This window comes from Poecilia formosa, unplaced genomic scaffold (genome assembly GCF_000485575.1).
Source record: "Poecilia formosa unplaced genomic scaffold, Poecilia_formosa-5.1.2 Scaffold244, whole genome shotgun sequence".
Classification (NCBI taxonomy): domain Eukaryota; kingdom Metazoa; phylum Chordata; class Actinopteri; order Cyprinodontiformes; family Poeciliidae; genus Poecilia; species Poecilia formosa.
Genome location: NW_006800183.1, coordinates 844,667 through 870,892, shown reverse-complemented (window position 1 = coordinate 870,892; position 26,226 = coordinate 844,667). Strand labels below are relative to the sequence as shown.

The 26,226-nt window shown below is 37.2% G+C and overlaps 4 protein-coding genes and 1 long non-coding RNA gene across 7 annotated transcripts in view; 3 read left to right on the top strand and 2 right to left on the bottom strand.

The window, feature by feature from the left end:
* The window catches only part of LOC107838354 (uncharacterized), a 117,969-nt gene that overhangs the window by 55,526 nt on the left and 36,217 nt on the right, over positions 1 to 26,226 (top strand). The gene's annotated exons all lie outside the window — the stretch shown is intronic.
* LOC103150199 (regulator of nonsense transcripts 3B-like) lies at positions 1,968 to 8,750 on the bottom strand. The gene is made up of 10 exons (XM_007569710.2): positions 8,513 to 8,750; positions 8,194 to 8,300; positions 8,001 to 8,107; positions 7,818 to 7,916; positions 6,348 to 6,458; positions 6,218 to 6,261; positions 4,523 to 4,714; positions 4,288 to 4,445; positions 3,330 to 3,624; positions 1,968 to 2,789 (listed from the first exon to the last, which is right to left on the bottom strand). Exons 1-10 carry the CDS (start codon positions 8,621 to 8,623, stop codon positions 2,652 to 2,654), a joined length of 1,362 nt encoding a protein of 453 aa, XP_007569772.1. The 5' UTR covers positions 8,624 to 8,750; the 3' UTR covers positions 1,968 to 2,651.
* Positions 10,262 to 11,499, top strand: ndufa1 (NADH:ubiquinone oxidoreductase subunit A1). The gene is made up of 3 exons (XM_007569709.2): positions 10,262 to 10,514; positions 10,591 to 10,680; positions 11,394 to 11,499. Exons 1-3 carry the CDS (start codon positions 10,413 to 10,415, stop codon positions 11,412 to 11,414), a joined length of 213 nt encoding a protein of 70 aa, XP_007569771.1. The 5' UTR covers positions 10,262 to 10,412; the 3' UTR covers positions 11,415 to 11,499.
* On the bottom strand, positions 11,886 to 16,110 carry nkap (NFKB activating protein). Of its 2 annotated transcripts, none has more exons than XM_007569705.2 (8): positions 15,543 to 16,110; positions 14,466 to 14,546; positions 14,314 to 14,378; positions 13,774 to 13,866; positions 13,653 to 13,692; positions 13,381 to 13,572; positions 13,113 to 13,262; positions 11,886 to 12,268 (listed from the first exon to the last, which is right to left on the bottom strand). In XM_007569705.2, the coding sequence occupies exons 1-8, from the start codon at positions 15,968 to 15,970 to the stop codon at positions 12,094 to 12,096; spliced, it is 1,224 nt and encodes a 407-aa protein (XP_007569767.1). In that variant the 5' UTR covers positions 15,971 to 16,110; the 3' UTR covers positions 11,886 to 12,093. The 2 variants fall into 2 exon arrangements, with proteins under 2 accessions (XP_007569767.1, XP_007569768.1); XM_007569706.2 differs by having other exon boundaries at positions 13,653 to 13,689.
* Positions 16,896 to 21,295, top strand: zbtb33 (zinc finger and BTB domain containing 33). 2 transcript variants are annotated; one of them, XM_007569707.2, is made up of 2 exons: positions 16,896 to 17,058; positions 19,387 to 21,295. In XM_007569707.2, the coding sequence occupies exons 1-2, from the start codon at positions 16,911 to 16,913 to the stop codon at positions 21,138 to 21,140; spliced, it is 1,902 nt and encodes a 633-aa protein (XP_007569769.1). In that variant the 5' UTR covers positions 16,896 to 16,910; the 3' UTR covers positions 21,141 to 21,295. The 2 variants fall into 2 exon arrangements, with proteins under 2 accessions (XP_007569769.1, XP_007569770.1); XM_007569708.2 differs by having other exon boundaries at positions 17,048 to 17,128.

Sequence of the window (26,226 nt, the reverse complement as noted above, 5' to 3'; positions counted from 1 at the left end):
CATTTTTTACACTAATAGTCTTAGAAATATATTTCAGTGATGTTTTTTTTTCTTTTTTATGTAAAAGTTTCTTGATTTTCTTTACTTTAAAGCCTAAAAACAAGAACATAATTTTCTTTCATTAAAAGAAATGGAAAACAAAAATTGTATGGTAGGCTATTTTGTTTTGGGTAGACCCTGGACAAGTCACCTATCCTCCATGTGTACCATTTTATTTTCAAAACAAATTATAACATGACAGATTAGTCCATTAAACATGTTTTTACTTTTTTTTGCATCTCCACATAAGATAGGTTTCTTGATCAAATTTATTTCTTGAATGTTTATCAAAAATATTTTGATTCAGTTTTAGTAGTAGTTTATTTAAAGAGTACAGATATTCTTAATCACTTGATATTAAAAATGTATATGTTGTTGAGTAATCAAGACATTAAACAGTTTTGTCCTTAAATTATTTCCTAATATATTTTTCTTAATATTCATGCTTAGAAAATCATAAGTTGAGATAGAAAACGGTGCAAAGTAAAAACAGAGACAGACTTCAGCAAGTATTTTTATTTCTAGGCAGAGATTGTGTAATTTTTGTTAGTATTGCCAGCAAATATTTGCTCAAATGTTTAACTCAGTTCACAAAAATTAATGTTTAAGTTGATTCTGAGTTAGAAAAGTGGGGGAAGGCCACATGTTGATCCCTCCGACTAAGAAGTCTTCATGCAAGCATAGATGTCACATGGCAGTATGGTCAGAAAAAGCTTTCTCCTCCTTTATCAGTTGAATAAAAATCCCAGAGCAAAAAGTAGTAGGTTATATTATTTAGCACAAACCACAAACCACAGTACGTCCAAAAAGTTCACACACCCGTGTTATAACGCAGGCCAGAATAAACCTTTTCCGAACTTTTTCCATCCTTAATGCAACATATATCTTGTACAATTCAAAAGAAAAACCTGAGGATGAACTAAAACTATGTTGAAAAGAATCTTCATCTGACAACAATTACAGTAAATCTGACTAATATGCAAAATCTTCAGCCTCCAAAAACCTCCAGGAAAAATGCCACAATTTAAAAGTGTCTATTTGGCACAAAACAACTCAGTACATCACCAAAAACACCATGCCTATGGTGAAACATGGTAGTGGCAGCATCAGGATGTGGGATTACAGTTTTGCTAAAGCAGATTAAATTATAAACAGACCCAAACTGCAATAAATTCTGGCACAAAACCTTCAGATATCAGCTCGGCAGCTGGAAAGGGATTTTATTTACCAACATTACAGTCAAGGCATCCGTACAGATGAACAAAAAATACTTCCGTACAGATGAACAAAAAATGTAAGCTTTGGAACGGCCTAATTAAAGGCCAAAATTAAATCTGACATCTTTATGGTCATCTGAAGAGCATTGTGGAGATCTGGAGGCAGAGTACGCAAATAAGCCAAGTCAAGATGTGGAAGGAGGATAAACTCTACAAAAAAACATAAAAGGAAGGCTGAAAATAAATCAGATGTTTCAACAAAGTACCGAGTTTAAAGCTGCAGTGTGTAACTTTTATAAAAAATATTTTTTATATATATATTTGTTAAAACTGTCTTCATGTTGTGACAGTTTGTTATGAGGCTGATAATCTGTGAAAAGATCAATTTCCTTCACCTCCTCTCTGAACTACTACAGTCATCTTAAAAAATGCAACAGTTTTGACAAAAATCAACCAATCAGAGCCAGGAGGAGGGTCCCGGCGCTGTCAGTCAACCTCAGGTACACGCTGCTAAATGTGATCATGCCGGAGAAATGACTCAACGTTACAGGAACACCATTTATCCGTCATTACTGGTGGCCATGCTAATTAGCCTTAGCGTTCATGACTGATTGACAGCACTAAGACACGCCCCCTGGCTCTGATTGGTTGTTTCTAGTTAGCACTGGGAGAAGGCAAAGGAGCTCAAATTTCATAGATTATCTGTAGCACACCAAATTACCACGACATGGTGACAGTTTCAACAAATACATAAAAAAATATTATTTATAAAAGTTATTGTTGCAGCTTTAATAGTTGTTGGAGCTTTTTAATCTTGCATAGACTAGATTAGTATGACTGCTGTTGCACTATACAGGAAATATGTCACGTTAAAAATATAATAATATTTGTCATAACAGCCTGTAATTTCTCTCTGGGTGTGTGGACATCTGGGAACCACTGTAGTTTCTGCACATCAGTGGATTTTCTGTCTCTGCGTAGAGTGGGGTACAAGGTGTGAAAGTTAAGATCTAAAGCCTAGCGCTGACAGAAGAGATTAATTTTGCACATTCTGATCTAAATGAACGAGCTAACAGATGTTTTCGGTGAAACGTTTTCCCTCAGGAACAACATTAACGACGTAAGGCCACTGTGAGATCTCATGGTCCCAGGGAAGCTTCGGCGTTACCCTCTGCGCCCTGCAGCTGCACCCTTACAAACCGTTGCCTCTCAGAACGAAAAAAAACAAACAAACAACCAAACAGGGTCTCAATGAGGCTCTGAGAGGCTCAAATCCCCGCCTCCACTGGGACTGGAGCTGCTGCAGCCCTCCCTGCCGTGTTAGCGCTGCGGCGCCACGCTGAGCCTCGCAGGCCTTTTCACCAAACTTTAAAAGCCCCAGGACCAGAAACCCGCTCAGTCCTCCTCTCTGTCGGCCGCCTTCTTGTTGTCGGCGTCGGGCTTCCTGTCGGCGGAGCCGGAGTCAGCGCCGCCTCCGGTGGTGCGGTTGCGGCTCCGGGCCCCCGGCTGGTACAGCTGAATGGCGGGCCGGTCCTGACACAGAGAAACAGAAATGCTTCATCACAAACTGCTGCCGGGTTGTTAAAGTCTGAGCAGCTTTTCACAACATTTGTCGGGTTTTCAGAAAATATTCGGAGGGAAATAGTTTCAAAATGTTGGTCATTGTGTTGTAATAATCAATTAATGAATTAAATCGCATGATAAATTAAAATTAATGCAATAATTTCCATTCTGATGAAAAATATTTGTTTACAAAGACTTCCTAATCCATTTTATTTGTCGTTTTGTTTATTTATTTTGGATATTTAAAATGTCTTCCAGTTCCACTGTTAAATGTTCATTAGTATTTAAAGTATATTGATCTCTGATCATTTGTTCTTGCATTATATTACCTGAAAATTGTCTCAAAGCAACAATATTATCGTTTATCATAACAACTTCTGGGACAATTTATCACCTAGTAAAGTTAGTTATCATAACAGATCCTATTTTACGTTGCGTTTTGGCTGGAAACCTTCAGATCTGGCAACCCTGAAGAAGAAACAAGGCGCTCTGAAACCCGGCCGCTCCTACCTTATTACGGACTCGGTTTCTTTTACTGCTCTCCTCCTTCTTGTTCTCTCTGGCCGGTTTCTCCGTCTTCTCGGCATCTGCAGAGTTCTCGCTCCTCCTCTTCTCCATCGCCTTCTCCTTTCTGATCTCCTCCTCTCGTTTTCTGGATGTGTTCTCTCCGTCCTGCTGCTCCCGCCGTCTCCGCCGCTCCTCGTCCTGCCGTCGGATGCGCTCCTTCTCCCTCAGCCGTCGCTCCCTTTCCTTCTCACGGTCCAAGTCGCGCTCCCTGAACTCCTTCCGCCCGTCTTCGTTCCCTCTGCCAAGTAAAAAAAAAAAAAAGAAACAACCACTTCCTGTTTTAGTTGCTGCAGTTTGAATTAGCGACGTTCGATAACACAGATTTCCCTTCCAATCCAATACCGAGTAAAATTGAAGCTGCGATTAGAAATACCGATCCGATGCTTTGTGCAAAAACAAGGGTTGCAATTCAAAGCTTGGCTTCATAAAAAGAACTCAATGTACTCCAACGCTTTGATTTTAAGATCATAAGTACATTGAGGTAACAGCTTCATTTACTAAAGCTGGGTTATTTTAACAACAGCAGAAAATCATACAAAATGTTTGAAAACGGTGTTACAAACTAAAAAGAAAATTAGTAAAGTAACAATCCTACTGAAATATTTTTTAGGAACTACTACAAAATCTCCACTTCTTTTACGATCTGCCACTGGGCATTAAGAAAAAGTAGTTCCCTTCAGACCCGTTTCATTTACGCAACATCTCAGTAATTTAGTTACTTTCTGACATATCTTGTTCAGATACAGCATCTCAAATGACTGAAGTATTGAAAGTATTGATACTTGGATTTGGGAATCGATCTTAAAGCTTACAGGTATCAGAATCTTCAATATTTCAGTATCGATCCGCACATCACCAGTTTGAACTCAGCGAATTCAGAGAAACGAGTGAAGACACTGACTTTCTTTCTCGCTCCTCCTTGCTTTCAAAGTTCGGCCTCCTCCTGTGGTCGGCGCCGCCTGACGCTCTGTCCTCTCTGTGCGGCTTCTCTGGTTTCTTGAACTTCTCTTTGGGTTTCTCAGAATCGCCGTCATCGCTTTTGTCTGGCTTCTTCAGGAGCTGAAAGTAAAGAAAGTATAAAACACCCTGGAAATGACGCAGATTTAGAAACGGCTCTGACGCTCTGCAACACAAACCTTAATTTTTGGTTCTTCTTTAGTCTGGTCCTTGTCTTTGTTCTCCAAAGGTTTCTCCAGTCTCTTCATCTTCTCCACCTCTTTTCTCTTCCTCCGCTCCTCCTCCCTCCATTTGCGGCGTTCTTCGTCACGCAGTCGCTTCCGCTCAAGCTCCCTCCTCCTCCTCTCCTCCTTCTTCTCCTCCCTCAGTCTCTGAACAGCAAGACATTAAGACAGGTGTTAACAAACCTAAACAAAATAACTTCTTCTAGCACACATGGACCATTTTTTATTTATTTCTTATCGACCATAACGGCTCATCGGTTGATTTTTTTGAGTTGATCCAATGAAATCTCTGTAAAAGATAAATTTCTCTGACAAAAACTTTCACTTTTATTTATTCAGTCAGTCATCTAATCATGTGTTATCCATACCAGGGCGATGAGAGCTTTGGGTTTTCATTAGAGTTTAGTTTTATTTCGTTGTGACTTTTTGTCTAATTGATTAGTTTTTGGAGTGTGTTTGCTAGTTTTTATTAGTTGATGTCAGTTAAATATCGTTTAGTTTCAGTTTAGTATTTATTAGTTGCAGTTGGTTCATCTTTAGTGCAGAATTCATAAAGGTCAAAGTATTGTATTCTGGTTATGTTGCATCGATTGGGTAATGAATGCGCAACAGAAAATTACTTTTTTTCAATTATTGTTGCTGTTTATCGATTCATAAACACAAAAATGAAGAATGTTTTATCCTTAATTTCTGGATGTTTTAATTAGCTGTAAAAACATATAATATAGTTCCAGTTAGTTTCAGTTTTCCCCATTAAGTACCTTTATTTATTTATTTATTTATTTATGTATTCATTCATTTATTTATTTAAGGTAGCAGAAATGTTTTCTGAATGTTAGTTTTGGTTATACTTCGAAACAGAGCAACAATTTAAACAACTTGACAGAAAAGACCCAGGCAGAAGATCAAGGTTTTTCCCACATGTCAATTTAAATTAAATTATTATTAAATTAAATTATTACACCTTCATAAATCATTACAATATATATAAAACCTGAAACATATCACTTATTTTTTTAAAAGCACTAAACAGACACATAAAAGAAAAACAAAAATCCAAAAGCAAAACAGATACAACACAATTTGAAGTTATTTACTGGCAACCATTAAATATTTTCTTTCTTATAATTTTTTTAAACTCCACTTTTCATAATTTAACTCCAACAGCAGTCAAAGATTTTCTTTATCTCTTTTTTTAGCCTGTTTTGTAAATTTACAAACATGTCACGAATCATATTTGGATTCACAAAATGTATAAAAAATCTTCACACCCAGTAAACTTAAATTTGCTCCAAACATCAATTACATTATTTTGTAAAACATTATGAATTATGAAGTTCCATGACAGCAGATCTAATAAACAGTGGATTTGTTCAGATGGATTAAAGTCTATTAGTATTAAATTTGTTTAAAATAATTACTCTCTTCCTTGTCGGCTGCTGCTTTTTAATTTAACTTTTTGAAACAACAACATGTTATATAAATAATCAGAACAGTCTGGATTTATGCTTCACATTTATTAAATATTAGCTTTTTTCTGCTTAATAAACACATTAATCATTTGTAAACTACATTTAGCTCATTTTTGTTTGTTATTAAAATGTACTTGATGATCTGAAACATATTTTCAGAGCACTGTGTTAAGTTTACCTGTTTATTCTTCAGGAAGTCCAGAAGAGGAGTTGTTCTTTTGGCTAGACAGAGAAAAATCCTCTTAAATGATTGTATTTTTTAATGTGCTGCTGCCATATTTACAGTGAAGCAGCGAATGTAAACAAACCTTCAAGTTCCTTCGATCTTGCCTCGATCTCCTCCAGCAGAGTCTCGGGTGTGGAGGTCAGCTTCTCTTCATCTCCATTGTAATATTCAAGAAACCTTTTATAATCAGGATCTAAAAGGATATTTAAATAATAAAAATAATCATAACCACAGTAAAAAAAAAAAAAAACAGGAGGTAAGAAAAGAAAATAACTCTTGAAAGCTAAATGTAAAAAATGAGTGGCATCATCAGGTTTCTATAATGACCATTATTTGCTATTTCTGTGCAAACTGTTTGGGAGTTCTGCCAGGAAAATCTGCTTTCTGTCCGACCATCACAAACGTAAAATTTACTGAGATTTTAACTGTGTTTTTAAAGGTAGCCTCCGAGTTGGTCTGGTGAGAAACGAAGGATGTTTATGTGAAAGACCGTTACATGCCTGCTGTAAAGAAAGGTGGAGGATTTGTCATGCTGTGGGACTCTTAAAATCTGACTCTTCAAAATAACAACTGATTTGACAGAAAACAAATTTTTGCTGATTCTTTTGAGAAGTAAAAACAGAAAATTTTAGACTATTTTCACACATTTACAAGAAACAAATTGGGATAATCTCAGATGATGAATTTACAGAATGTTTATTTTTCTACAATTTTCCATGATTAAAGGGACAAATTTACAATATTGAAACCAGGATATTCAAAGTCAGACATTTCTAAGAAAAGAACTCTTGAATTTATTAGAAAAGTCTCAAAAATTACAAAAGAAAATGTCAAATATCTCATAAAATTGAGGTGGCAAAGGTAGAGGGTGACTATGTGGATATTTTCCAAAACATAAGCATTACATCCAAGCTCTTATCCAGTATCAGAAAGACCGTAATTTCTTTCAAGCAAATCTACAACTTTTCAAAACCAGAGATGTAGAAGTCACACGTCTACAAGTTTTTCCTTGTAGATATGTGAAATTAATCTAAAAAAATGTAGAGTTTTTTTGGCATAATTTTACTCTGAACCACTTTTTTCCCTTTTCATTTATCTACATTGGCCCTAATACTCCATCACAGATTTAATCTTACATTTTTATAAATATATTTAAAATTGTGTTCCAACAAAAACACTAAATATAACATTACATAGTCTGGAAAGTGTAATTGGTTTTTAACTTTCTATCTTAATTACAAAAAGCTTTTAAGACTGTAGTTATGATATATACATGATTATGGCTAAAGGGTTGTATCTGCTGAACATTAATCTAATTAAAAACAACAGAAATTGTCAAAACTATTCAAACTTTACTGCAACTGGAATCATTGAAATATTATTTGCTTTTTGTTTGTTTTTTCTGTAACATTTTAATTTGTATATGTGAACCCCAGGGTTACTTTATAGAGGAAAGAATCTGATCATAATAAATTGTGGTGCTCCTAAGCCTGGGTAAATTAAATTTGCATAATCATTAACAGATCAGATTAGAAAAGTGTAAAAATTTCACCTTCAGCAATTGTTCCACATTTTGAGTCCTTCTTCTTATTTCTTTTCTTGGCGGTTTTCTGGAAAGGTGCAAACTCCACAATGGCAGGATACTCCTGTCCTATTAAAAAACACAGATAGACAAAAATGAGGCATAGCCTCCACTCTTTGGTAAACTTTCTCAACTAATTTTTCCCAGTGTTACCTCTGTTATCTATGAACACATATCCATCAAATCGATCCCTGAAGAGAACGATGTCCTCCTGGTTTTTGAAACTGATGTAAGCCCTTGCGAAGAGATGTGGGAAAAGGCTGAAGAAAAAAAAAAGATGTTTAGTAAAATAAACAAGTTATTGTACATTTTTATGACCAGAGGAGGCTTTTCCAGGAGGAAGTACCTGGTGTCGTTGGAGAAAAACTCCATGTAGTCCACTTCTGGAAGAGGTTGCAGCTGCTCCTCCAGCTCCTCTTTAGTCAAACTCGGAGGTAATCTTCTGATCACAATCTAGAACATTTTAGTTTGAATGCAACTGATCATGAACTTCATAATTAAACATAAACTGCTGTAGAGTAGAACTTATTATCCTATTTAAAATTTTCACATTTTATCCAGATATAAAAACACAACATGATAAACATCACAGTGCTATTTTTTTAAACTATTGAAGCGCTAAACCGACTGCTTGTAGCAACAATAGCTCTGTTAGCAACTTCTACCTTTGTCATGGCCTCCTTCTTCTCCTTACACTTCTCCGTCTTCTCTCCATCTTCACATTTTATTTCCACTCTTTTCTCTTTCGGTCGAGTGTTTTCTTTGTCTTCCTTCATAGTTGAAAGGTTACAGTGTTTATTTTCATCTCAGCCAACAGATTTGTTTACTTTTTTCCAAGTTAGCCAGCCTGTAGCAACCGACCTGACCAACTTCCTCTCTAACGGCTAAGCTTGCGATTAAACGTCACCGCCACCAGGGGGAGATAAAGAGAAAACACTTTATTTCACAAATCTTTCTCCCATTTGTTTCCTATTATTTTAACTCCAGTTTTTCTTTTAGTTGAATTTTGTAGAAAAATACACAAATTTGAGCAGTTTCCGCTTTAATGTACTTTCTAAATAAAAGCCCAACAAGAGTAAATGAGTGTGTGAAGCGTTTTTATTTGATGTAGACATGTGCCTTATATACCAAAACAAAAATATATCAACTTATAAATTAACCCAAATTATTTTAAATTTATTTTCATGTTTTGTCTGTGTGGGACAAAACATGTCCCACACCGATCCTCCTGACTACCAGTAGTTCAAATTTGTCCTCTGCAGAGGATATTTCTAAACTTGAATATCTCCCACCCACTGTATACTACTGAATGAATTCCTTTAGGTATCTAGAGAGGACATTTAGGGCTTTTCAATGATACCAAATGTGAAGAGGTGGGACTTTTGTACCTTCCTTTTCTTCATTCAGAAAAATTGCATACATCAGTACAAGCAAATTTTATGGGAAGAGAAAAACTAAGTGCATAAAACTTTTTATTGTGCAAATTTTAGTTTAAAATTTTGTTGACATATTCTAAATAAATCTCTTAGCAGCATATTAAAACATTCTATGAATTATTTTGATTGTATTTTATCGTAGTATTTAAAGTTGAAAAATTGTCCTCTGTAGTGGACATTTGTAATTATTTTTCTGTTTTGCTTCATATCCATCCATCCATCCATCCATCCATCCATCCATCCATCCATCCATCCATCCATCCATCCATCCATCCATCCATCCATCCTTTTTCTGCACACCCTTGTCTTTAGTGGGGCCGGGAGGTGCTGGTGCCTATCTCCAGTCGTTCCGGGCGAGAAACTGGGTCACCCTGGACAGGTCGCCAGTCTGTCGCTGGGCAACACAGAGACAGACAACCATGCACACACACTCACACCTAGGGCCAATTTAGAGAGGCCAATTAACCTGACAGTCATGTTTTTGGACTGTGGGAGGAAGCCGGAGTACCCAGAGAGAACCCACCATGCACAGGCAGAATATGCAAACTCTATGCAGAAAGACCCCGGGCTGGGAATCGAACCCAGAACCTTCTTACTAGGCAGCAGTGCTCAATTTTGTCAATGTGAAATTCATTTTTATGTTGATGTATGGATATTTTCTTTGGTACAAACTGGTTGTCATCAAGGTTTAATTTCAAATGCATGGTATTCCGATGTCCACTGTCGTGAACATATGATATCTCAAAAATAAAAACTTTTTTTTCCCAAAAAATGTTTTCAGTATTCTAATTACCTTACAAAGATTGTGGAATTAAAAAAATGGTGACTGGACAATTTTTTTTTTCCTTGTAGTCAGGAGGATAGAGCGTCTCACACTCCATTCCAGTAGGTGGCGGTAACGCACTTTTAAACGTTGTTTGACAACGGTCATGAAAAAGAAGATTCTTGATGCTTTAATTTTGAAAAGTTCATACCGGAAATCATTCCTTCTGGTTACGGAAGTCGGAGCAGAGCGGTCGACATTTTGTTAGCAGCGTTAGCATAATAGACAGATTTTCTTGATATTTTTGGAGGACAACGCTTGTTCTTGCTGCTTCTTCTTTGTTTCTGGTTGTTGAAGTAACGGAAGATGTGGTATGAAATCCTCCCCGCCTTCGGCCTCATGACAGCCTGCATGATTATTCCGGGCATTTTGACCACACACATTCATAAGTTCACCAACGGAGGAAAGGTGAAGGGTGACTTTGTCAGATGCTGCTAATATCTGCTTTAATATGTGTGACTGCAACTATTTTATCCCCGTACAGGAGAAAAGGATCGCCCGGAATCCATGGCAGTGGTATCTGATGGAAAGGGACAAGAGAGTGTCGGGGACGAATCAGTATTTTAACTCCAAGGTGAATCCATTTTAAATAATTAAAAAACGGCAGCAAAACGAATGGTTTCGGTTATTTACATGCTTTTATTTTCTGGTAAAAATGTTTTGAGGAAGTCCCATCAGCTATACAAAGAATTAGCAGCTAACAATTGGAACCAGCTATTTTCAATATTTGCATACACTATTTAAAATGACAATGCTTATCAGGCAATGTAATGGAATACCTTGTGTTGAAACTCTGGGTGTATTTAAGACTTTTTAGGACCTAAATTTTGGGGTGAGTTTCTTTAAAAACTTGTAAACCTGGACAGTTTTATTGCTATTTGGCATTTATTACATGTTACTTTACCTCCAGTTCTGCATCAATGCTTATCAGTCAAATATAACCAAAGGTACACCATAAGTAGTGAAACAATTACTTATGGGGAAAAATCCTCAGTGACCAGTGTTGCTGTTTTTTATTGGATTAATCAACTGAGCTCTAACTTTTAGATTTTACAAACTAAAATAACTTAAGTTTCTTTTTTTGTACAAATCTTTACATTTGGCAAATTCTACAACATATCACCTACAATTGGAGTTGGAGAGAATTAACTGAAATGTTTTCACTTAAAAGCTTAGGTTCAGGGAGATCCAAGATGATGTGGAGATTTTATGTGTTTTAAGTCAAACCTGTAGTTTTCCTATAAATATGACTAAAACTGGAGCTCAATAACATTTCTGTCTTTGCAGGGACTCGAGAACATCAAGTAATGGAAGATTAAGAGCAGAAATGTCCATGTTGTAAATTAAATATATGTCTTTTAAAAATCAGTTGTGATTAAACTGTTCCTCACTAGAAGTGTTTTGGTTTTTTTTTTTTTTTTTTTTTAAACAAGATTTAGTACGAGTTTTACATGGCTTCTATTTTAATGATTAGCATTTTAAATAGATGTTTTAAAGGCATTTACTTGACACCTACATAACTACAAAATACTTAAAGTATTGTATTTGATCATTTCCACTCTACTGATTTGTAGAAACACATTTGCTCTTTTATGTATATCTTTTGTTGATATTAAGTGTACAAAAAAAGGTTAAAGGTGAACATGTGGTTTGCAGTTATTTGTTAGATTATAAACAAGCTGAAACATTTACATGAACATTTCAGAGGAAGATCTACAGTAAGATTTTTATTTAATTTTCAGAGGTTTTATCAGTTTAACTTCAAGTACAGACAGAACAGTGGAGATAAAAAGGTTTTTATTTCTCTGCTCATGTGGATAAGAAATAAAACAATTACAATTAGGCTTCACTTTCAGACATTTCTTTATAGTTAAAACATCCTCACAGAAGGAAAACTGAATTTAGGAGCACTCTCAGAAATAAAATATTACACTTTAAGTCACCAGACAAAGCAAATCCTTCCAGCTGAAGGGAAACTAAGCAACAGTCACTTCTCCTCCTTGCCTTTGGTTTTTCTGTACACCATTTCTCTGAAACTCGACAGGATCTTGCTCTCGCGTTTCCTCCTCTCCTCCTGGTTGAAGGAGGCCAGAGCTCGCTTTTCATCCGCGCTGTAGATCTGGTTCTCCTTCCTCAGACGCACGGCCTCCATACGACGATGTCTGCAGGAGGAAAAAGAGATTAAATGTCAGGGTTACAGAAGGTACAAACATGGAAAAAAGCAAAAGAACAATTATATGGGCAAACATGGCCGGCCCAAGGCATATATGAATTAAGCGGCTGATTAGGGCCCCCAAGAACACAACTCTAGCATGACTATAAATAAATGTGTATGTAGCAGGAGATGAACACAAATATATGCCACACTTCACATTTTTGTATATCACATCAAATTCTAATGAAATATATAGTCAATGGTGTAACATGACAACATGTTCGAGTTATGAATACTTAAAAACACTACACAGATGAAAATTTCTGCTGTGTCAAAATACCTCATATAAGTAGAGAAAATGTCCTATTCATACCAGGCTGCAACTAAATTATTTTAATTATTGATTATTCTATCAATTATTTTGACAACCTGAAAATAGTCATATTCTTCAGATTTTATTTTAACCACTTTATTTTATATTATAAATGCAAAGAAATAAATTATTTAAAATAACAAAAAAATCACCATTACCTAAAATGCAATAACATAACATTCCTTCAGTGATTTGTTGATCACTTGTAGCTAAAACTACTTCTGAAGCTAAAACTTTGCCACTAGAGTAGTTCTGGGTTGAACATATTTGCATACAAAAAAGGTTTTTCTTCTTAAATATATATTCATATTTTTGAACAGTTTTGGCTTAATTACTGCTCTCAGTGTATTGTTCTTTCAGCAAATTGCCTCTTTTTTTGTCTGTATTATCCAGTATTGGTGTTAGTTGATAATTATTCAATAATCAATTCATCACAATTAATCATCTCAGCTCTAATTCACTTCTAAATTTTGCTCACCTGCTGCCGCTCATGACATAACCAGACTTCTCAAAGTTTGCGATCTCGTCGCTGGTCAGACCGATTTCTCCTCTTCTGGGGATCCGTTTGCCCGCCTTCACGTACTCCGCCATGGCAGCACCTTCACCCGGCAGCAGGGCGTGACCGAAGCTGGAGGAAGACAAAGCGGGAGTTTCACAAACACAAGACTCACAAACAAATAAACTGCATGATTTGGTTCCAGAAAACATCTGAAGGGAAATGAGAAAGCAAAAGAAGAGAGACTCACTCCAGCGGTTTGTCATCCTGCGACAGATGAGTGAGCGGCGCCTCCGGACCAACGATGTTCTCATCGACGCCGGTTTTCTCCACCCACATCAGACCACCAGTCTCTTCTTCCTCTTCCTCCGACCCTTCGCTGCTGGAGTCACTGGACTCTTTCCGGCTCTTCTTCGCCTTCTTCTTCTTGGACTTCTTCGACCTGCAACAAAAATCGAGATGTTTCATCGATCAAAACAAAAACGTACCAGAGCGTTATTAGTGTAGCAAATGAGAACCTACTTCTTGCTTTTCTTCTTCTTTTTCTTCTTTTTCACTTCTTCTGTGGAAAACAAAGACATTTCAGCTTATAAAAGTAATAAGACGTTCAGAATTGTTGGGTAAAGAAATTAAAATGTTTCACCTTCTGAATCTGATTCCAACTCGCTGTCCTCAGAGTGTTTCTTGGTCTTTCTCTTCTTCGACTTCTTCTTTCTCTTCTTCTTCTTCTTTTCCTCTGTTAAGTAGAGACAAAATAGCTTAGAGCTAAATACAGGTGCTCAAGATTTGCAAGTAAATTGTATTCCAACATACAATCTGCATGTACTGGATGGTTTACCATTTTACTGCTTTTACAAATCAGTCACAAGAAACAAAACCTGGCTTTTTGACAGAAACATTTCTGTAATTTTTTTAAAATTAAATCTGTCAAATGACTGATTTCTACAAAAATAATAAAAACATTTAGCAGGAAATAAGTGATTGTATAAATATTCATTCCTATTAAAAGTGTCTGACCCAATTCTTTTGAAAAAAGAAGAAAGAATTAGGTCAGACTAAAAAAGGCAGATTTTGTTGCTCATTACTGATTTGTGAAAGCAACAAAAAGTGTAAAACATCCAAAGGGGCAAATACGTTTTATAGGAATTGCATCAGAAATAATTTCCAGTCAAACAGTTCCTACCCTCTGAACTGGATTCTGAGCTGCTGTTTTTCTCATCTTCTTCAACTGGTGTGAATTCATCAGAGCTAATGGAGAGAAAAGCCATAATTAACACAAACATTCCTCCAAAGCAGAAACGTAGAGAACATCGATGATGGGTTTTCTTCACTCACTCTGGTTCTTTCACTCTTGGAGAATATCCCCAGACTTCAGGACAACCGAGCTCACCGATCCGCTCCCGCTCCTGTAGACGCCTGGAACGTATCACCACATTTATATCAAAAAATATAAATATGTGTAAATTATGTTTTCTGAAGGCCTTGGAGTTTTGTTAGAACAAAAATCATGAAAACACAGCAGTCAGATTAGAGAGTTCTCATTAGGTTAAAAAAGGGTTTGGTTATAAATCAAATTCCCAAGTTGAAACATCGTGCAGTTATACTGCTGAAGATACACTGCAAAACCACAAAATCTTACCAAGTTTTTTTAATTCATAGCACAAACACTTGAAAAAAGACAAAAACAACTTTGTACAAGCTTGGTATACAAGCTTGCTTAGGTCAATAAATCCTTCATATTTCTGAGAAAGTACTAGCTCTTCTTGCAGATTATTTTACTTATAGCAGCAGAAAAATGTCTTTTTATAATCTACCTGTGAAATCAGCACTTTTTAAAATCAATATTAAGGAATTATTGACTTAAAACAAGCGCCTATATCTTCATAAAAAAAAGTTACTTGTAAGTTTGTTCTGTCTTATTCAAGTGAACTAAGACATTTGCACTAGAAACCAGACCAGGTAGGATTTTTGTGTTTTTGCAGCGTATGACCCCAAAAATAGAAAGATTACTTAAAGGGCTTAAAGGGACAACTTTAAGCCTTTCAATATTGTGAAGAAGTTCATTTGAGGAACTGAAACGCATATTACATAGATTCACTACAGACTAAGTGAAATATTTCATGCCTTTGTTATAATTGTCATGATTATGCAGACATATACAGAAAACTCAGCAGGACCATGGTAAAACATGGTGGTGGCAGAGTCATGCTATGGCGGTTCAGTTCTTTAGCAGAGATAATGCAGCAGGTCAGATTTGGCGTCAAATGTAAAGAAGATGAACTATCAGAGGCCCAGCTCACGTTGATGTGTGGCGGATGCAGGAATCAAACTTGCATCTTTCCAGTTGCCAAGCAACATCCACAGATCACCAAGGAAACAGCTTTTCGTGAACATGAACTGGATTTTTCCTACCTGGCAATGAAAGCCTCCTGCCTCTGCCTCTGGATGTCGTCCCTCTGCTGCTGGTAGTAATAGTCATCTTTGAAGCCGCCGTGTTTTCCATCGCGCTGCTCGGACCAGTGGCCGTGGTTGTTGTTGGTGCTGTTGTTGTGGCGATCCCGGGACCGGGACCTGGATCTGGATCTGGATCTGGAGCGGCTCCGACCGGGACTCCCGATGCGGAATCTTCGGATGTTTCTCGCCTCCTTGAAACGACGCTCCCGCTCCTCTCGCTCCCTCTCCTTGTTGCGGGGCTTCGGGAGTTTGGGCCCAAAGCTGTCCGGAGACAGGCTACGCTCTCGGCTACGGTTTCGGCTGCGGGATCGTGTACGGGGTCTCCGGGCCCGAGGATTCGGAGAGTCCCTGCCGCCGTCGGAGCTGGATCGGTCAGACAGAGGCATCCTGTCTGACCTCCGAGGACTTAATGCTTAATAAAGTTACAAAATTAAAGGAAAACAGAGCATAAGACAGGAGATATGGCTTTCTATTTTAGTGCGCAATCAATAACAGGAAGAGATCAGTGGTCCAACGCTTAAAAGGTTCCCTCTGCCTCCCGAATCCACCGAACAATAGTTCCTACTATATTGTAAATCGCCAGTTATTTTCCCCAAAAGTGGCATAAATGAATGAATGAATGAATGAATGAATGAATGAATGAATGAATAAAATTACCACCTCTTCCTTACCAAAACATTTTTCAGTGAGAAAAAAAAAACACTTTTGGCATAGGGAAATTAGGCCCTTATTTTAGGGAGATGAGGCTAAGACCTTTTTCATTATGAATATTTAAAATAAATATCTTAAGTATTTTCTCGCTTTTGCTGATGTGCACAGCCCATGTTTATTCTGAACAAAGAAATATAAAAACTTTCAATCTTTCCTTTAGTTAATTTTATCAAAGCTATTTAGTTTATACTCTTGCAAATGTCCCGGTATTTAAAAGCATTTTGGAGCAGTCTGCTGATCTTGACCGCTTTCTGATTTTTTAAATATTGTTAATGAATGCATTTTTTCCCCCCTTATATTCACAATAGCACCATCATCTGATTAAATCCATTCAAAAGTAAATATAATCAAATTCGTCATTTGGCATTATTAAAAACACTATGGACTCAATTTTAATATTGTCCATATTCCTAACTTTTAGAAAACGTCTAATGCTTTTGACTTATTTATTGTATTTTCTTTATAAAAAGAAAAAAAAAATCAAAACAGTGGTGTCCAATGAATACCAAAATTTTGAGTAAAAATTAGTCGAGGGACACAATAATTTCAATTGTTTTAATCAAAATCAGAAAATAAGTGTGTGGTTTCAAAACATGTATTCCCATCTGCTTAACTATGAACTATTATATTTTCATAAAATTAACTTTTTTTTACTGGAAAAGTAATCTCAAATTTAGGTACTTTTATTTTGAAGGTTTCCGGTGGTTCCTGTGGTGCAGCTGTCTGCAGGAAATTTCCGGTCTGTTGTCAGTCGGCAGCGAAGGTAATTATTTACACTCCAGCTTTTTTGACAACTTGCAGGTTTAGATTTGGGTCGGGCAACGGGGGTGCAGGTAAATATTTAATTACCATTTTTTGTGTATAAAAATAGAGCCACTACGTGATTTCTTCATCCGTTTTGTGCAATTAAAAACCCGCATGCTAACAGGATGCTAAGCAGCAGGCCGCGCTTCCTCTTCATTAGAGAGAAGTCATCGTTACCTTTGTTAGCATGCTAACAGCAGCGACTGAATATTTACTTACGGATATGTTACAGACCGATAATACAATACTTATAAAACTGACATAGCCTGTTTTAATAAAGGTAGTTTCTATGATATTATACGAATTAAAATTTAGCAATTGCCGTATTATTAATAAAACTGTACTATCACTAAGCAACCATTGTTTAAGTTCTCTAAAAGCTCTTAAACAGAATTATATGTTCTCCTTAACTTCATAACAGCCTGTGAAATGATTTCCTTGTGTCCTTCATTTTTAAATAATTATTTGTAGTGACCTTACAGGTGTAGGTTATTTAAATGTCTACTCACCTCTTGAACTTCACTCTGTTTCATTGTCAGTTGGATTTTGCGTAATCGCGAGGAGGAAGGCAAACAATGTTTGCTTGTCTTATATTTCTCTATTACAAAGAAAGATATGAAAAGAATAATGTGCATTTGTACTCAATCCCCTTTTACCTGATACTCCTACATAAAATCCAGCGCAGCCAAATTGCCTTCAGATGTCAGTAGATTAGTAGTTATTCCACCTGTTTTTAATTTATTCTGTAGGAATACAGCTGTTCAGTAAAGGTCTCATTAGTGAACAAACGGCACAATAAAACTTAAAGCAGTTCTGTTACAGAATCATATCTAAAGCTAGAACATCTGTTCAGTCCATTGTTAGAAGATTGAACTAGCATTTATGGAAGAGTGGTAGGAAGAGAGCTATTGTTGAATGAAAGCAACAGGAGCTCCTGTTTGCAGTTTGCTGCAAACCAAGTTGTGCGATTGGATCAAAGTTGAACTTTTTGTCCTACTTGTAATATGCGGATATTGTATAACTTTCTAAACAGAACATTCCTTGGATGTGGCAAGGTGGTGGCAGATAGACCTCTTTCAATAACAATGACACATTCTTCCAGAAGTTATTGTAATAAACAATAACGTTGTTTTGAGACCCTTTTCAATTGTTTTATTGATGGTGGGATAATAATGCAAGTTTGCCCTCTCAATGATTGATAAACATAGATTTTTTTAAAGAACAGTCCACACTTTATTAAAATTAAAACTTGACAACCAAAAACAAAAGAAAACAGAAATAAACATAACTGAAACCATTAAACTGGTTTTTGATGTTTATTCAAACAAATTTGCCATTCAAAAATTATTAATCAGACTGGAAATTAAGTTCATTTTAGTTATCATTTGCTTAATTGCTTAATTGTATCAGGTTTACCATTAAGCAGTACTTTGTTGTTTTGTTCCATCTCATTAAATCCTAATAAAATTTTACATTTAAGTTTGTGGTTGAACGTGAGAAGAATTTACATTTTTCTCTATATTGAACTCTGGATATAATTTCATATCTGTTGCATGGGGAGTTATTCTTGTTCTGTGATGATAAATAACTAAGGTGCCCGGAAAATAAACAGATTAGAAGTTGCAGTAACTAGCTGCATTTTCATTAGAAGTGTGTGCAAAACTGCCAATATTCCGCTAATGTTCATTAAAAACACAATTTCTACTAAATAAGAAATTTAAATAATACACGTGAATAAGCTTGGATACATCTTTAAAAGTCATGCCAGCAACAGATGTAAACAGTTACATGAGAGAAGTCGGCGTCTTATTCAGGCGTTGGAGCAACAAGCCGCTGATATTTGGAAGCAGCTACGTATGCCATGTTTTGGGTAAATTGTAGCCAACAATTTTATAGAAAAGTTATATATTCAACATTTTAGAATGACGACTTTCTATGAACTGTGTGATGCTGTGAAAACTGGATCCAGCTGCTCATTGTCCAAAAAACAAAAACAAACCATCTTTCTCCTACTACTTCCTGTCGTCTTCTCTGTCATTTTCGCCAGTAGTAACACCTAGCTATTGATGTGACAGTTGTGCAAAAAAAGTGTTTCTGTTGCAGTTTTGGACATTTTTTCCATTTCAGTACGGCTGAAAAACTTTGTGAGTTTCCATTAAGCAATTAAATTTTTCGTAATTTCAATTTGCGCATCTCTATGGTTAATGGAAACACAGCTGGTGACCACACAGACTCACTGGACTCTGATTTTATTCCGTTTTTGTTTCTTCCTCCTCTCTTTCTGCAGCCATGCCGAGCCTAAAGCTGATATCTGCCACCGACACGCAGTATTCAGCAGCTGTCCTCAAGTCTCTGAACGAGCAGCGGAGCAATGGCTTGTTTTGTGACATCACCATCATCATACAGGACAAGAAATTCAGAGCGCACAAAACAATCCTGTCGGCCTCCAGCACATACTTTCACCAGCTTTTTGCAGTCGCCGGTCAAGTCATCGAGCTCAACTTCATCCGGCCAGAAATCTTTGAGCACATCCTCAACTACATCTACAGCTCCAGGATCATCCGCGTCCGCTCCGACATGCTGGAGGAACTCATCCGCGCCGGAAAGATCCTGGGAGTGAAGTTTATTGCGAACTTGCATTCGCCGCTGTCACAAGTGAAAGGTCTGTCAGGTTTGTCCCAGGAGACGGGAAGCAAGAGCGACGCCTCTACGGAGACTATGCCGGTCATCACAGAGTCCTTCTCCATTTCCGCAGAGGAATTCAATCAGACGAAGAAACCCGGGGGAAACGAGGAGGAGGGCGATGATGTAGTGTTTGTCTCCTGCACCGATGCTCAAACCAGAGCGGCGAGTCTCAAGGCCAACCCTTCTGACATCATCGATTTGGAAAAAGTGGAATCGGAAAACGTTGAATCCAAACAAAGCGAAGATTCGAATCATGTTGCGGCGGATGCAGGGAAAGCAGCCGCCACACCGAAAACTAACGGCGCAAAGTGTCAGGTGAACAGTTCGGACTGCAGCTCCAGTAACTCCCCGGCGACGCACGCCCAACCAGGCAGCCTCACACCGGGGCCGACCAGTGAAAGCACCGACATGTTGGGAGTCCACAAGAAGCAAGTCGCCGCTTCATCCCAGGACGGCGATCCCAAAATACGGCTTCTGGATGTTTCCGGAGTCTCTGCGAGCAGCGCCAAGGGAACTATAGAGGCGAAACAGACGGTGACCCTCAACACCGGCACAGAAATCGATTCGCTTTCATCTGGATGTAAAGTTTACGCCAACATCGGAGAGGACACATACGACATCGTCCAAATGAAAGAAGACCCAGGAGAAGGAGGATCAAAACCCAACAAAGGGAAAAGAGCTTTAATGGCGACGCCCAAAAAGGCCTTCGACCAGACGCCGCTGTCACCAACACTCAGTCCGAACAGGAAGAAGAACAAAATGGAGCTGGACGATCACTACGAGCTGATCATGGATGGGAAGACTTTCTACGTTTGTGCCGTGTGCAAGCGCCCGTATGTGTGCATCACGAGTCTGCGGCGTCACTTCAACACCCACTCGTGGGAGAAGAAGTACCCGTGTCGCTTCTGCAACAAGGTGTTCGCCCTGGCGGAGTACAGAACTAAACACGAAGTGTGCCACACGGGCGAGAGGCGGTACCAGTGCCTGCTGTGCAACGACATGTTCCAGAACTACCAGGTTCTGTCCCACCACTGCAAGCAAGTCCACAATCAGGACCCGAGCGGCAGGAAGCAGAAAGACGACGGCGACAACAACCTGTACCGCCTGCTGCCGTGCAGGTCGAAGAAGAAGTCGTACGTGACCGACCTGTCGGGAACGCCGCTCATATCGGAGGACGGCAGCATGCAGGAGATGAGCCCCGCCGAAATGGAGGCCATGCACTCTTCGGCGCAGAGCGGGATGTACTGGGACGACCTGTTCACCGAGCCGGGTGCTCACATGCAGCCAGACTCCGAGTCGCCGTCGATGAGCTCCCCGACGCAGGGACCCATGGAGTTCGAGTACATCACACCGTAGAGCCGCTGGGAAGCAATCAGTCCGCCGGATATCCTGTGCCTTCTCGGTTACGCTAACTATGTGTTCGTCCTCCAATTCAGATCATGTTTTGTGATTAAATCTAAACCTACCCCAAATTAAAGCTACAGTATGCAAGTTTTATTTTAAAAAAAAATCTGTTAATTTACATGTTTGTTAAAGCTGTTATGATGGTATGAGACAGACGATCTGTGGGAAAATCAATCTCAATCTCTGTGCTGCTATTGCCTCTGAAAACGTTAATCAAAAACAACCAATCAGAACCAGGAGGTGGGTACAGAAGAGGATTAGAGCCGCTGAGAAAAAAATTCTGCCCTTTTCCTCATAATTCTGACTTTGATCTTTGAATTCTGACTTTGATCTTTGATCTTGGAATTCTGACTTTGATCTTTGAATTCTGACTTTGATCTTGGAATTCTGACTTTGATCTTTAATCTTGGAATTCTGACTTTGATCTTTAATCTTGGAATTCTGAATTTGATCTTTGATCTTGGAATTCTGACTTTGATTTTCTGTGTTGCCCTGCGACAGACTGGCGACCTGTCCAGGTGACCCCGCCTCTCGCCTGGAACGTTTGCTGGAGAGACACCAGCAGCCCTCCTGACCCCACTGAGGGACAAAGGTGCACAGAAAATGGATGGATGGATCTTATGAGGTCAAAGTCAAAATTCTAACTTTAATATTAGAATTCAAATTCAAAAATTGTATTTTTTTTCAGTGGCCTTAATCCTCTTAGCGCTGTCAGTCAAATAGTCTATGTGCTGCTAAATGTGCTACTGGCGGAGAAACAACTCATCATTACAGGAAAACTGTTTTCCCACCATCATTGGTGGCCATGCTAACTAGCCTTAGCATTCATGATGGGCTCTACTGTTGGAGGAAGCTTTAGCGTAGCAGAGAGGGTGATTGACAGCGCTAAGCCCCTCCTCCTGGCTCTGATTGGTTGTTTCTGACTGAACAGTGTGTTTCTGTAGTTTCTTGGAGAAGACAGATTATCTGTCATGACGGAGTGACAGTTTAAACAAATATTTAAAAACATTTTTTTAAATCTATGAGTTTCATACTGTAGCTTTAATGCTTTTAGGAAAGTCTAACTGTTCTTAATTTATTTTCTCTTGTTTCTAAAGGTTCAAAGAAGTCGAGGTAAAACCGCTTGAACTTTCAGCTTTTGTTGTAAATGTGAAACTTTGCCCAATTGTTTCTCAGTATTGTTGGAAAATTATGGTAAAAGATGATGCATCTTTTAGAAAATTATTCAACATTTTTCACACCCTACTGTAACGTCAGAGCGCGCACACACACACACACACACACACACACACACACATACATTCTCATGTGTTTCCTTCCAGGTAAATTAATCTGGTGTTAAACTTTGTAACATAGAAACTCTGAATCTGCTAATCATTGATTTCATGTTGACTTGATCATCCAACAGAATAATGTGCCGTTCAATTTACTGACTCTACTAAAAGTTAAAGATGAGACTTTTAAAAATCTTTATTAATCACATAGCATGTTTCATGTTGAAATGTGAGATGAATGTATTTGTAACATTTAGGCCATGATGTCTAAAACGGTTCAACGCTGCTGACCGACGACAGTTCCAATAACCATTTCATTTATCGATCCAGGCGTCTTTTTTTGTGTCTTCTACCCTAAATATACATATTTTACCGCGTTTTTTTTGTTCTTAAAGAAAATGTGTTAAATACAAATTATAAAATGCAATAAGATTGTTCAAATATTAAATCAACTCAAAGCTTCACCTGTTAAAAGAAGGACCTTCTGATGATGATTTTAGGATTTTTTTGTTTTGTAAAATATATTTTTTCATGATGTCATTGTTGCCACATCTGGGTCTTGTGGCAGGAAAATTTGTACAGTTTCATTGGGTTACTTATTGCGTAGTGTAAGATGGATTTGTTTTCTATTATTTTAAATGTAAAGGTAGGGATTTTAACTGAGATTTATTAGTATTTCGCACTTAAATTTCCAGGTGTTTTGTTTTTTTACATCATGTCAGAAATTAGAACTGTCTTCTTGCAGGTAAAGGTAGAGCTCAAGCTTGAAACCAATCTGTATTGTTTTCAGATTAAATGCTACAGATTGTTTTTCAATAAATGGATTAACTATTGTGTATGACGTGATGTTTCATTGTGTAATATGCTTTTTAAAAACTGTAAAGTTTAAATTTGCAGCAGCATGGCATTAAATAGAAACCAAAAGGCCTTTAGGTTATAAAACAATTGTTTTTTGTGCTGAAGAATTGTGGAAACAAAACTGTTCATGGGTTTTCTGATGAAGATTTTTGTGTTTTTTAAATAATAAAGACAAAGAGTTGCATAAAATACTGAAAAAAATCAAAATTAATCATATTTTGCAAAGTCAGAAGCATTATCTGCTTCACTTTACATACAATCAGGCTTCGTTTGGGAAATCCATTTATTTTAGGTGCTTTCAAGGTTTGGAAAGTCCTTGATATTTTATGATAAAGTCCAATCTACCGTTTGATTACAAGTTTAAACTTGGAAAGCGTTTTTTACAGTTGAAACCAGATATTTAAAAACAATGAAAGGACATTTTAATCCTCACCGTCTGAAGTTAAGAGACAAACTTCTCCTTTTTTAGGTCAGTGAAAATAATCTAAAGTATTTCTATTTGCTAAGCGCCAGAAAACATAGTGAGGAAATATTTTTTTTTAATTTCTGCTGTAGGATATTAAAAGATATTAATAATAGTAATAAATAATATATAACAGTGAATTGAAACTGTATCCTTTGGTTTGTGTCGTTTTTATCTCCAAAGCTGAAATATTCCTTTAATTTAATTTATTAAAGTGTAAAAACCCAGTTTAATCCACCACCAATTCATAAATAGTTTCTATTAAATCCAGTTAAACCCACAAAACAAGCAGATTAACCAAAGATCAAAACCAACGTTTTTTATTTGGAATATCAGCAGAGAACTCTCTGGACAGTCACACCGTCAGCTTTGGTGAAGCAAAAAGAAAAACCACGTGAATCACAAATGATTTATTGGTGGGACGAAACGTCCATCTGCTCCAGACTGAAGTGTGAACGAGAAGCTGATGTGCGTTTACATTTCAGTTCCTCTTTAAACCAGATCAGTGAATCCAGCACTGATTGGAGAAGATGATGTGACACTGAAATGGGAATGATGCTGCACCAAACTCCAGCTGGAAAACCAGCAGGACTCGGTGATTCGTGAGAACATAAAGCCAAAGCATCTCAATAGATCAGAATGTGTTGGAAATGTGAAATACAAACCAGGTATTTAAAGCTTATTGTGTTTATTTAGATGAGAATGCAGTGGAGTCCAGTGTTTTCACCATGAGGGAGAAAGTTGTCAAGTTTTTTTAAAATACAATTTTTTTCTAAAACTTTTGATGTCCTTTTTATTATTATTTTTAGCTGCTTGATAATAAGCTAAACTATTTAAATTTTATTAAAATAAGGAAAATGGACAGATTTTTGTAGGAAACGGAAAATCATCGTAAAAGGTTCCACAGCTTCTAAATTGTTTGGATTGATTGTTTTCTTATATCAGAAGTAAAATTTGTTTTTGGGAAAAAGTTGGTGAATGTTTTCGGTTCTAATTACTCCAAAATTAAGATTAAATAAATAAATAAAAAAACAATTAATAAATGCAAATCTATTTTGTGTGCCTGATATTTTTTAAGATATTATGTAGCTGTAAAAATGTTGAACAAGTGTCCATCTGCATCAGCCATTTAAGCAGATTTGCTCCATTTGGGCCGTAAAAAATCTTTCAGAGGGCTGCAAATGGCCCCCGGGCCGCACTTTGGACACCCCTGTGATAATGGCTTACATCTAATGGAAAACCCCAAATAAGAATGTAATTTTAAATAATTAAAAATCAGAAATGTAAGCCTATTTACATATATTCTCATGTACTGTATAGTTTCTCTATGTGGTTCTGATCAGTTCCGTTTGATCCAATCAAGTATCACAGTGTTACTATGGTCATTAATGAAGGTATCAGTAATTTTGGCAGTGTGGGTAAATACTACGTCCTACTGGAAGATGAAATCAGCATCTCCAGTTATTCCTGTTGCTTTTTCAAGAACACCGCTTTTTCTTCCACTAAACTTTCCATTAATATGTTTGGGAAGTTTATCAATAATCTTGTTTTGCTTAAAGGTGACCTGTTGTGCTTCCTTGAACAGGTTAGGATCGGTCTGTGTTTTTTTGCACAAACTTATTCTTAAAATAATGAAATTTTAACCTGCTCAGTTTTGTCTATTTCAGGATGAGCTGTTTTAGGAAGTCTTGTCACATTAAATCTAAATAATAAGTCTAAATAATTTGCTTCTGGCCACGCCCCCAGCTCAGCATTTACATGTGAAAATGGCTGCAAATAAATGCGCAATTGTACAACTGTACGTCTTTGAAAAGCAGAAGTGGAGCCTCCTACACAACCAACGAGAACCAACGAGAAGTGGTTTCTGGAAGATAAGTCAATAACAAAACCCTTGTCTTTTCCAGCAGCCATTGTACAGCGGTAAAACCAGCTGACCAGATGTGCTGGAGCTTGGATTGGGTTGCTAGGTAACCAAAGAACAATTACGTGGGTATTTAAAAATACCCACGTAATTGTTCTAATGTTAGCACATTAATTAATGTTGTTTTTAGAAGCAGTTGAGGCCCAAATAGAAGCATAAAAATGTGCAAAATGTGAATTTTGCATCAGTGACATAAGTCAGCATTAAACAATGATTTTGTGTTTCAATTTTTAATTTATGTTATTGTTATTTTAGAGATAAAGTTTTTTGTTTTCACCAGATGTAAGCCATTATCATCGGTCTTGAAGGTGATGAATATATAAAATAAATGAACTTATGGAGATTTTTGAATTTAATGAGATGCATTTTGCATTTAAACATAATATGTGTCCAGCTTATTTTAAATTTGCACCAAACTGGTCTAGGAACAACATGGATGGATGGATGGATGGATGGATGGATGGATGGATGGATGGATGGATGGATGGATGGATGGATGGATGGATGGATGGATGGATGGAT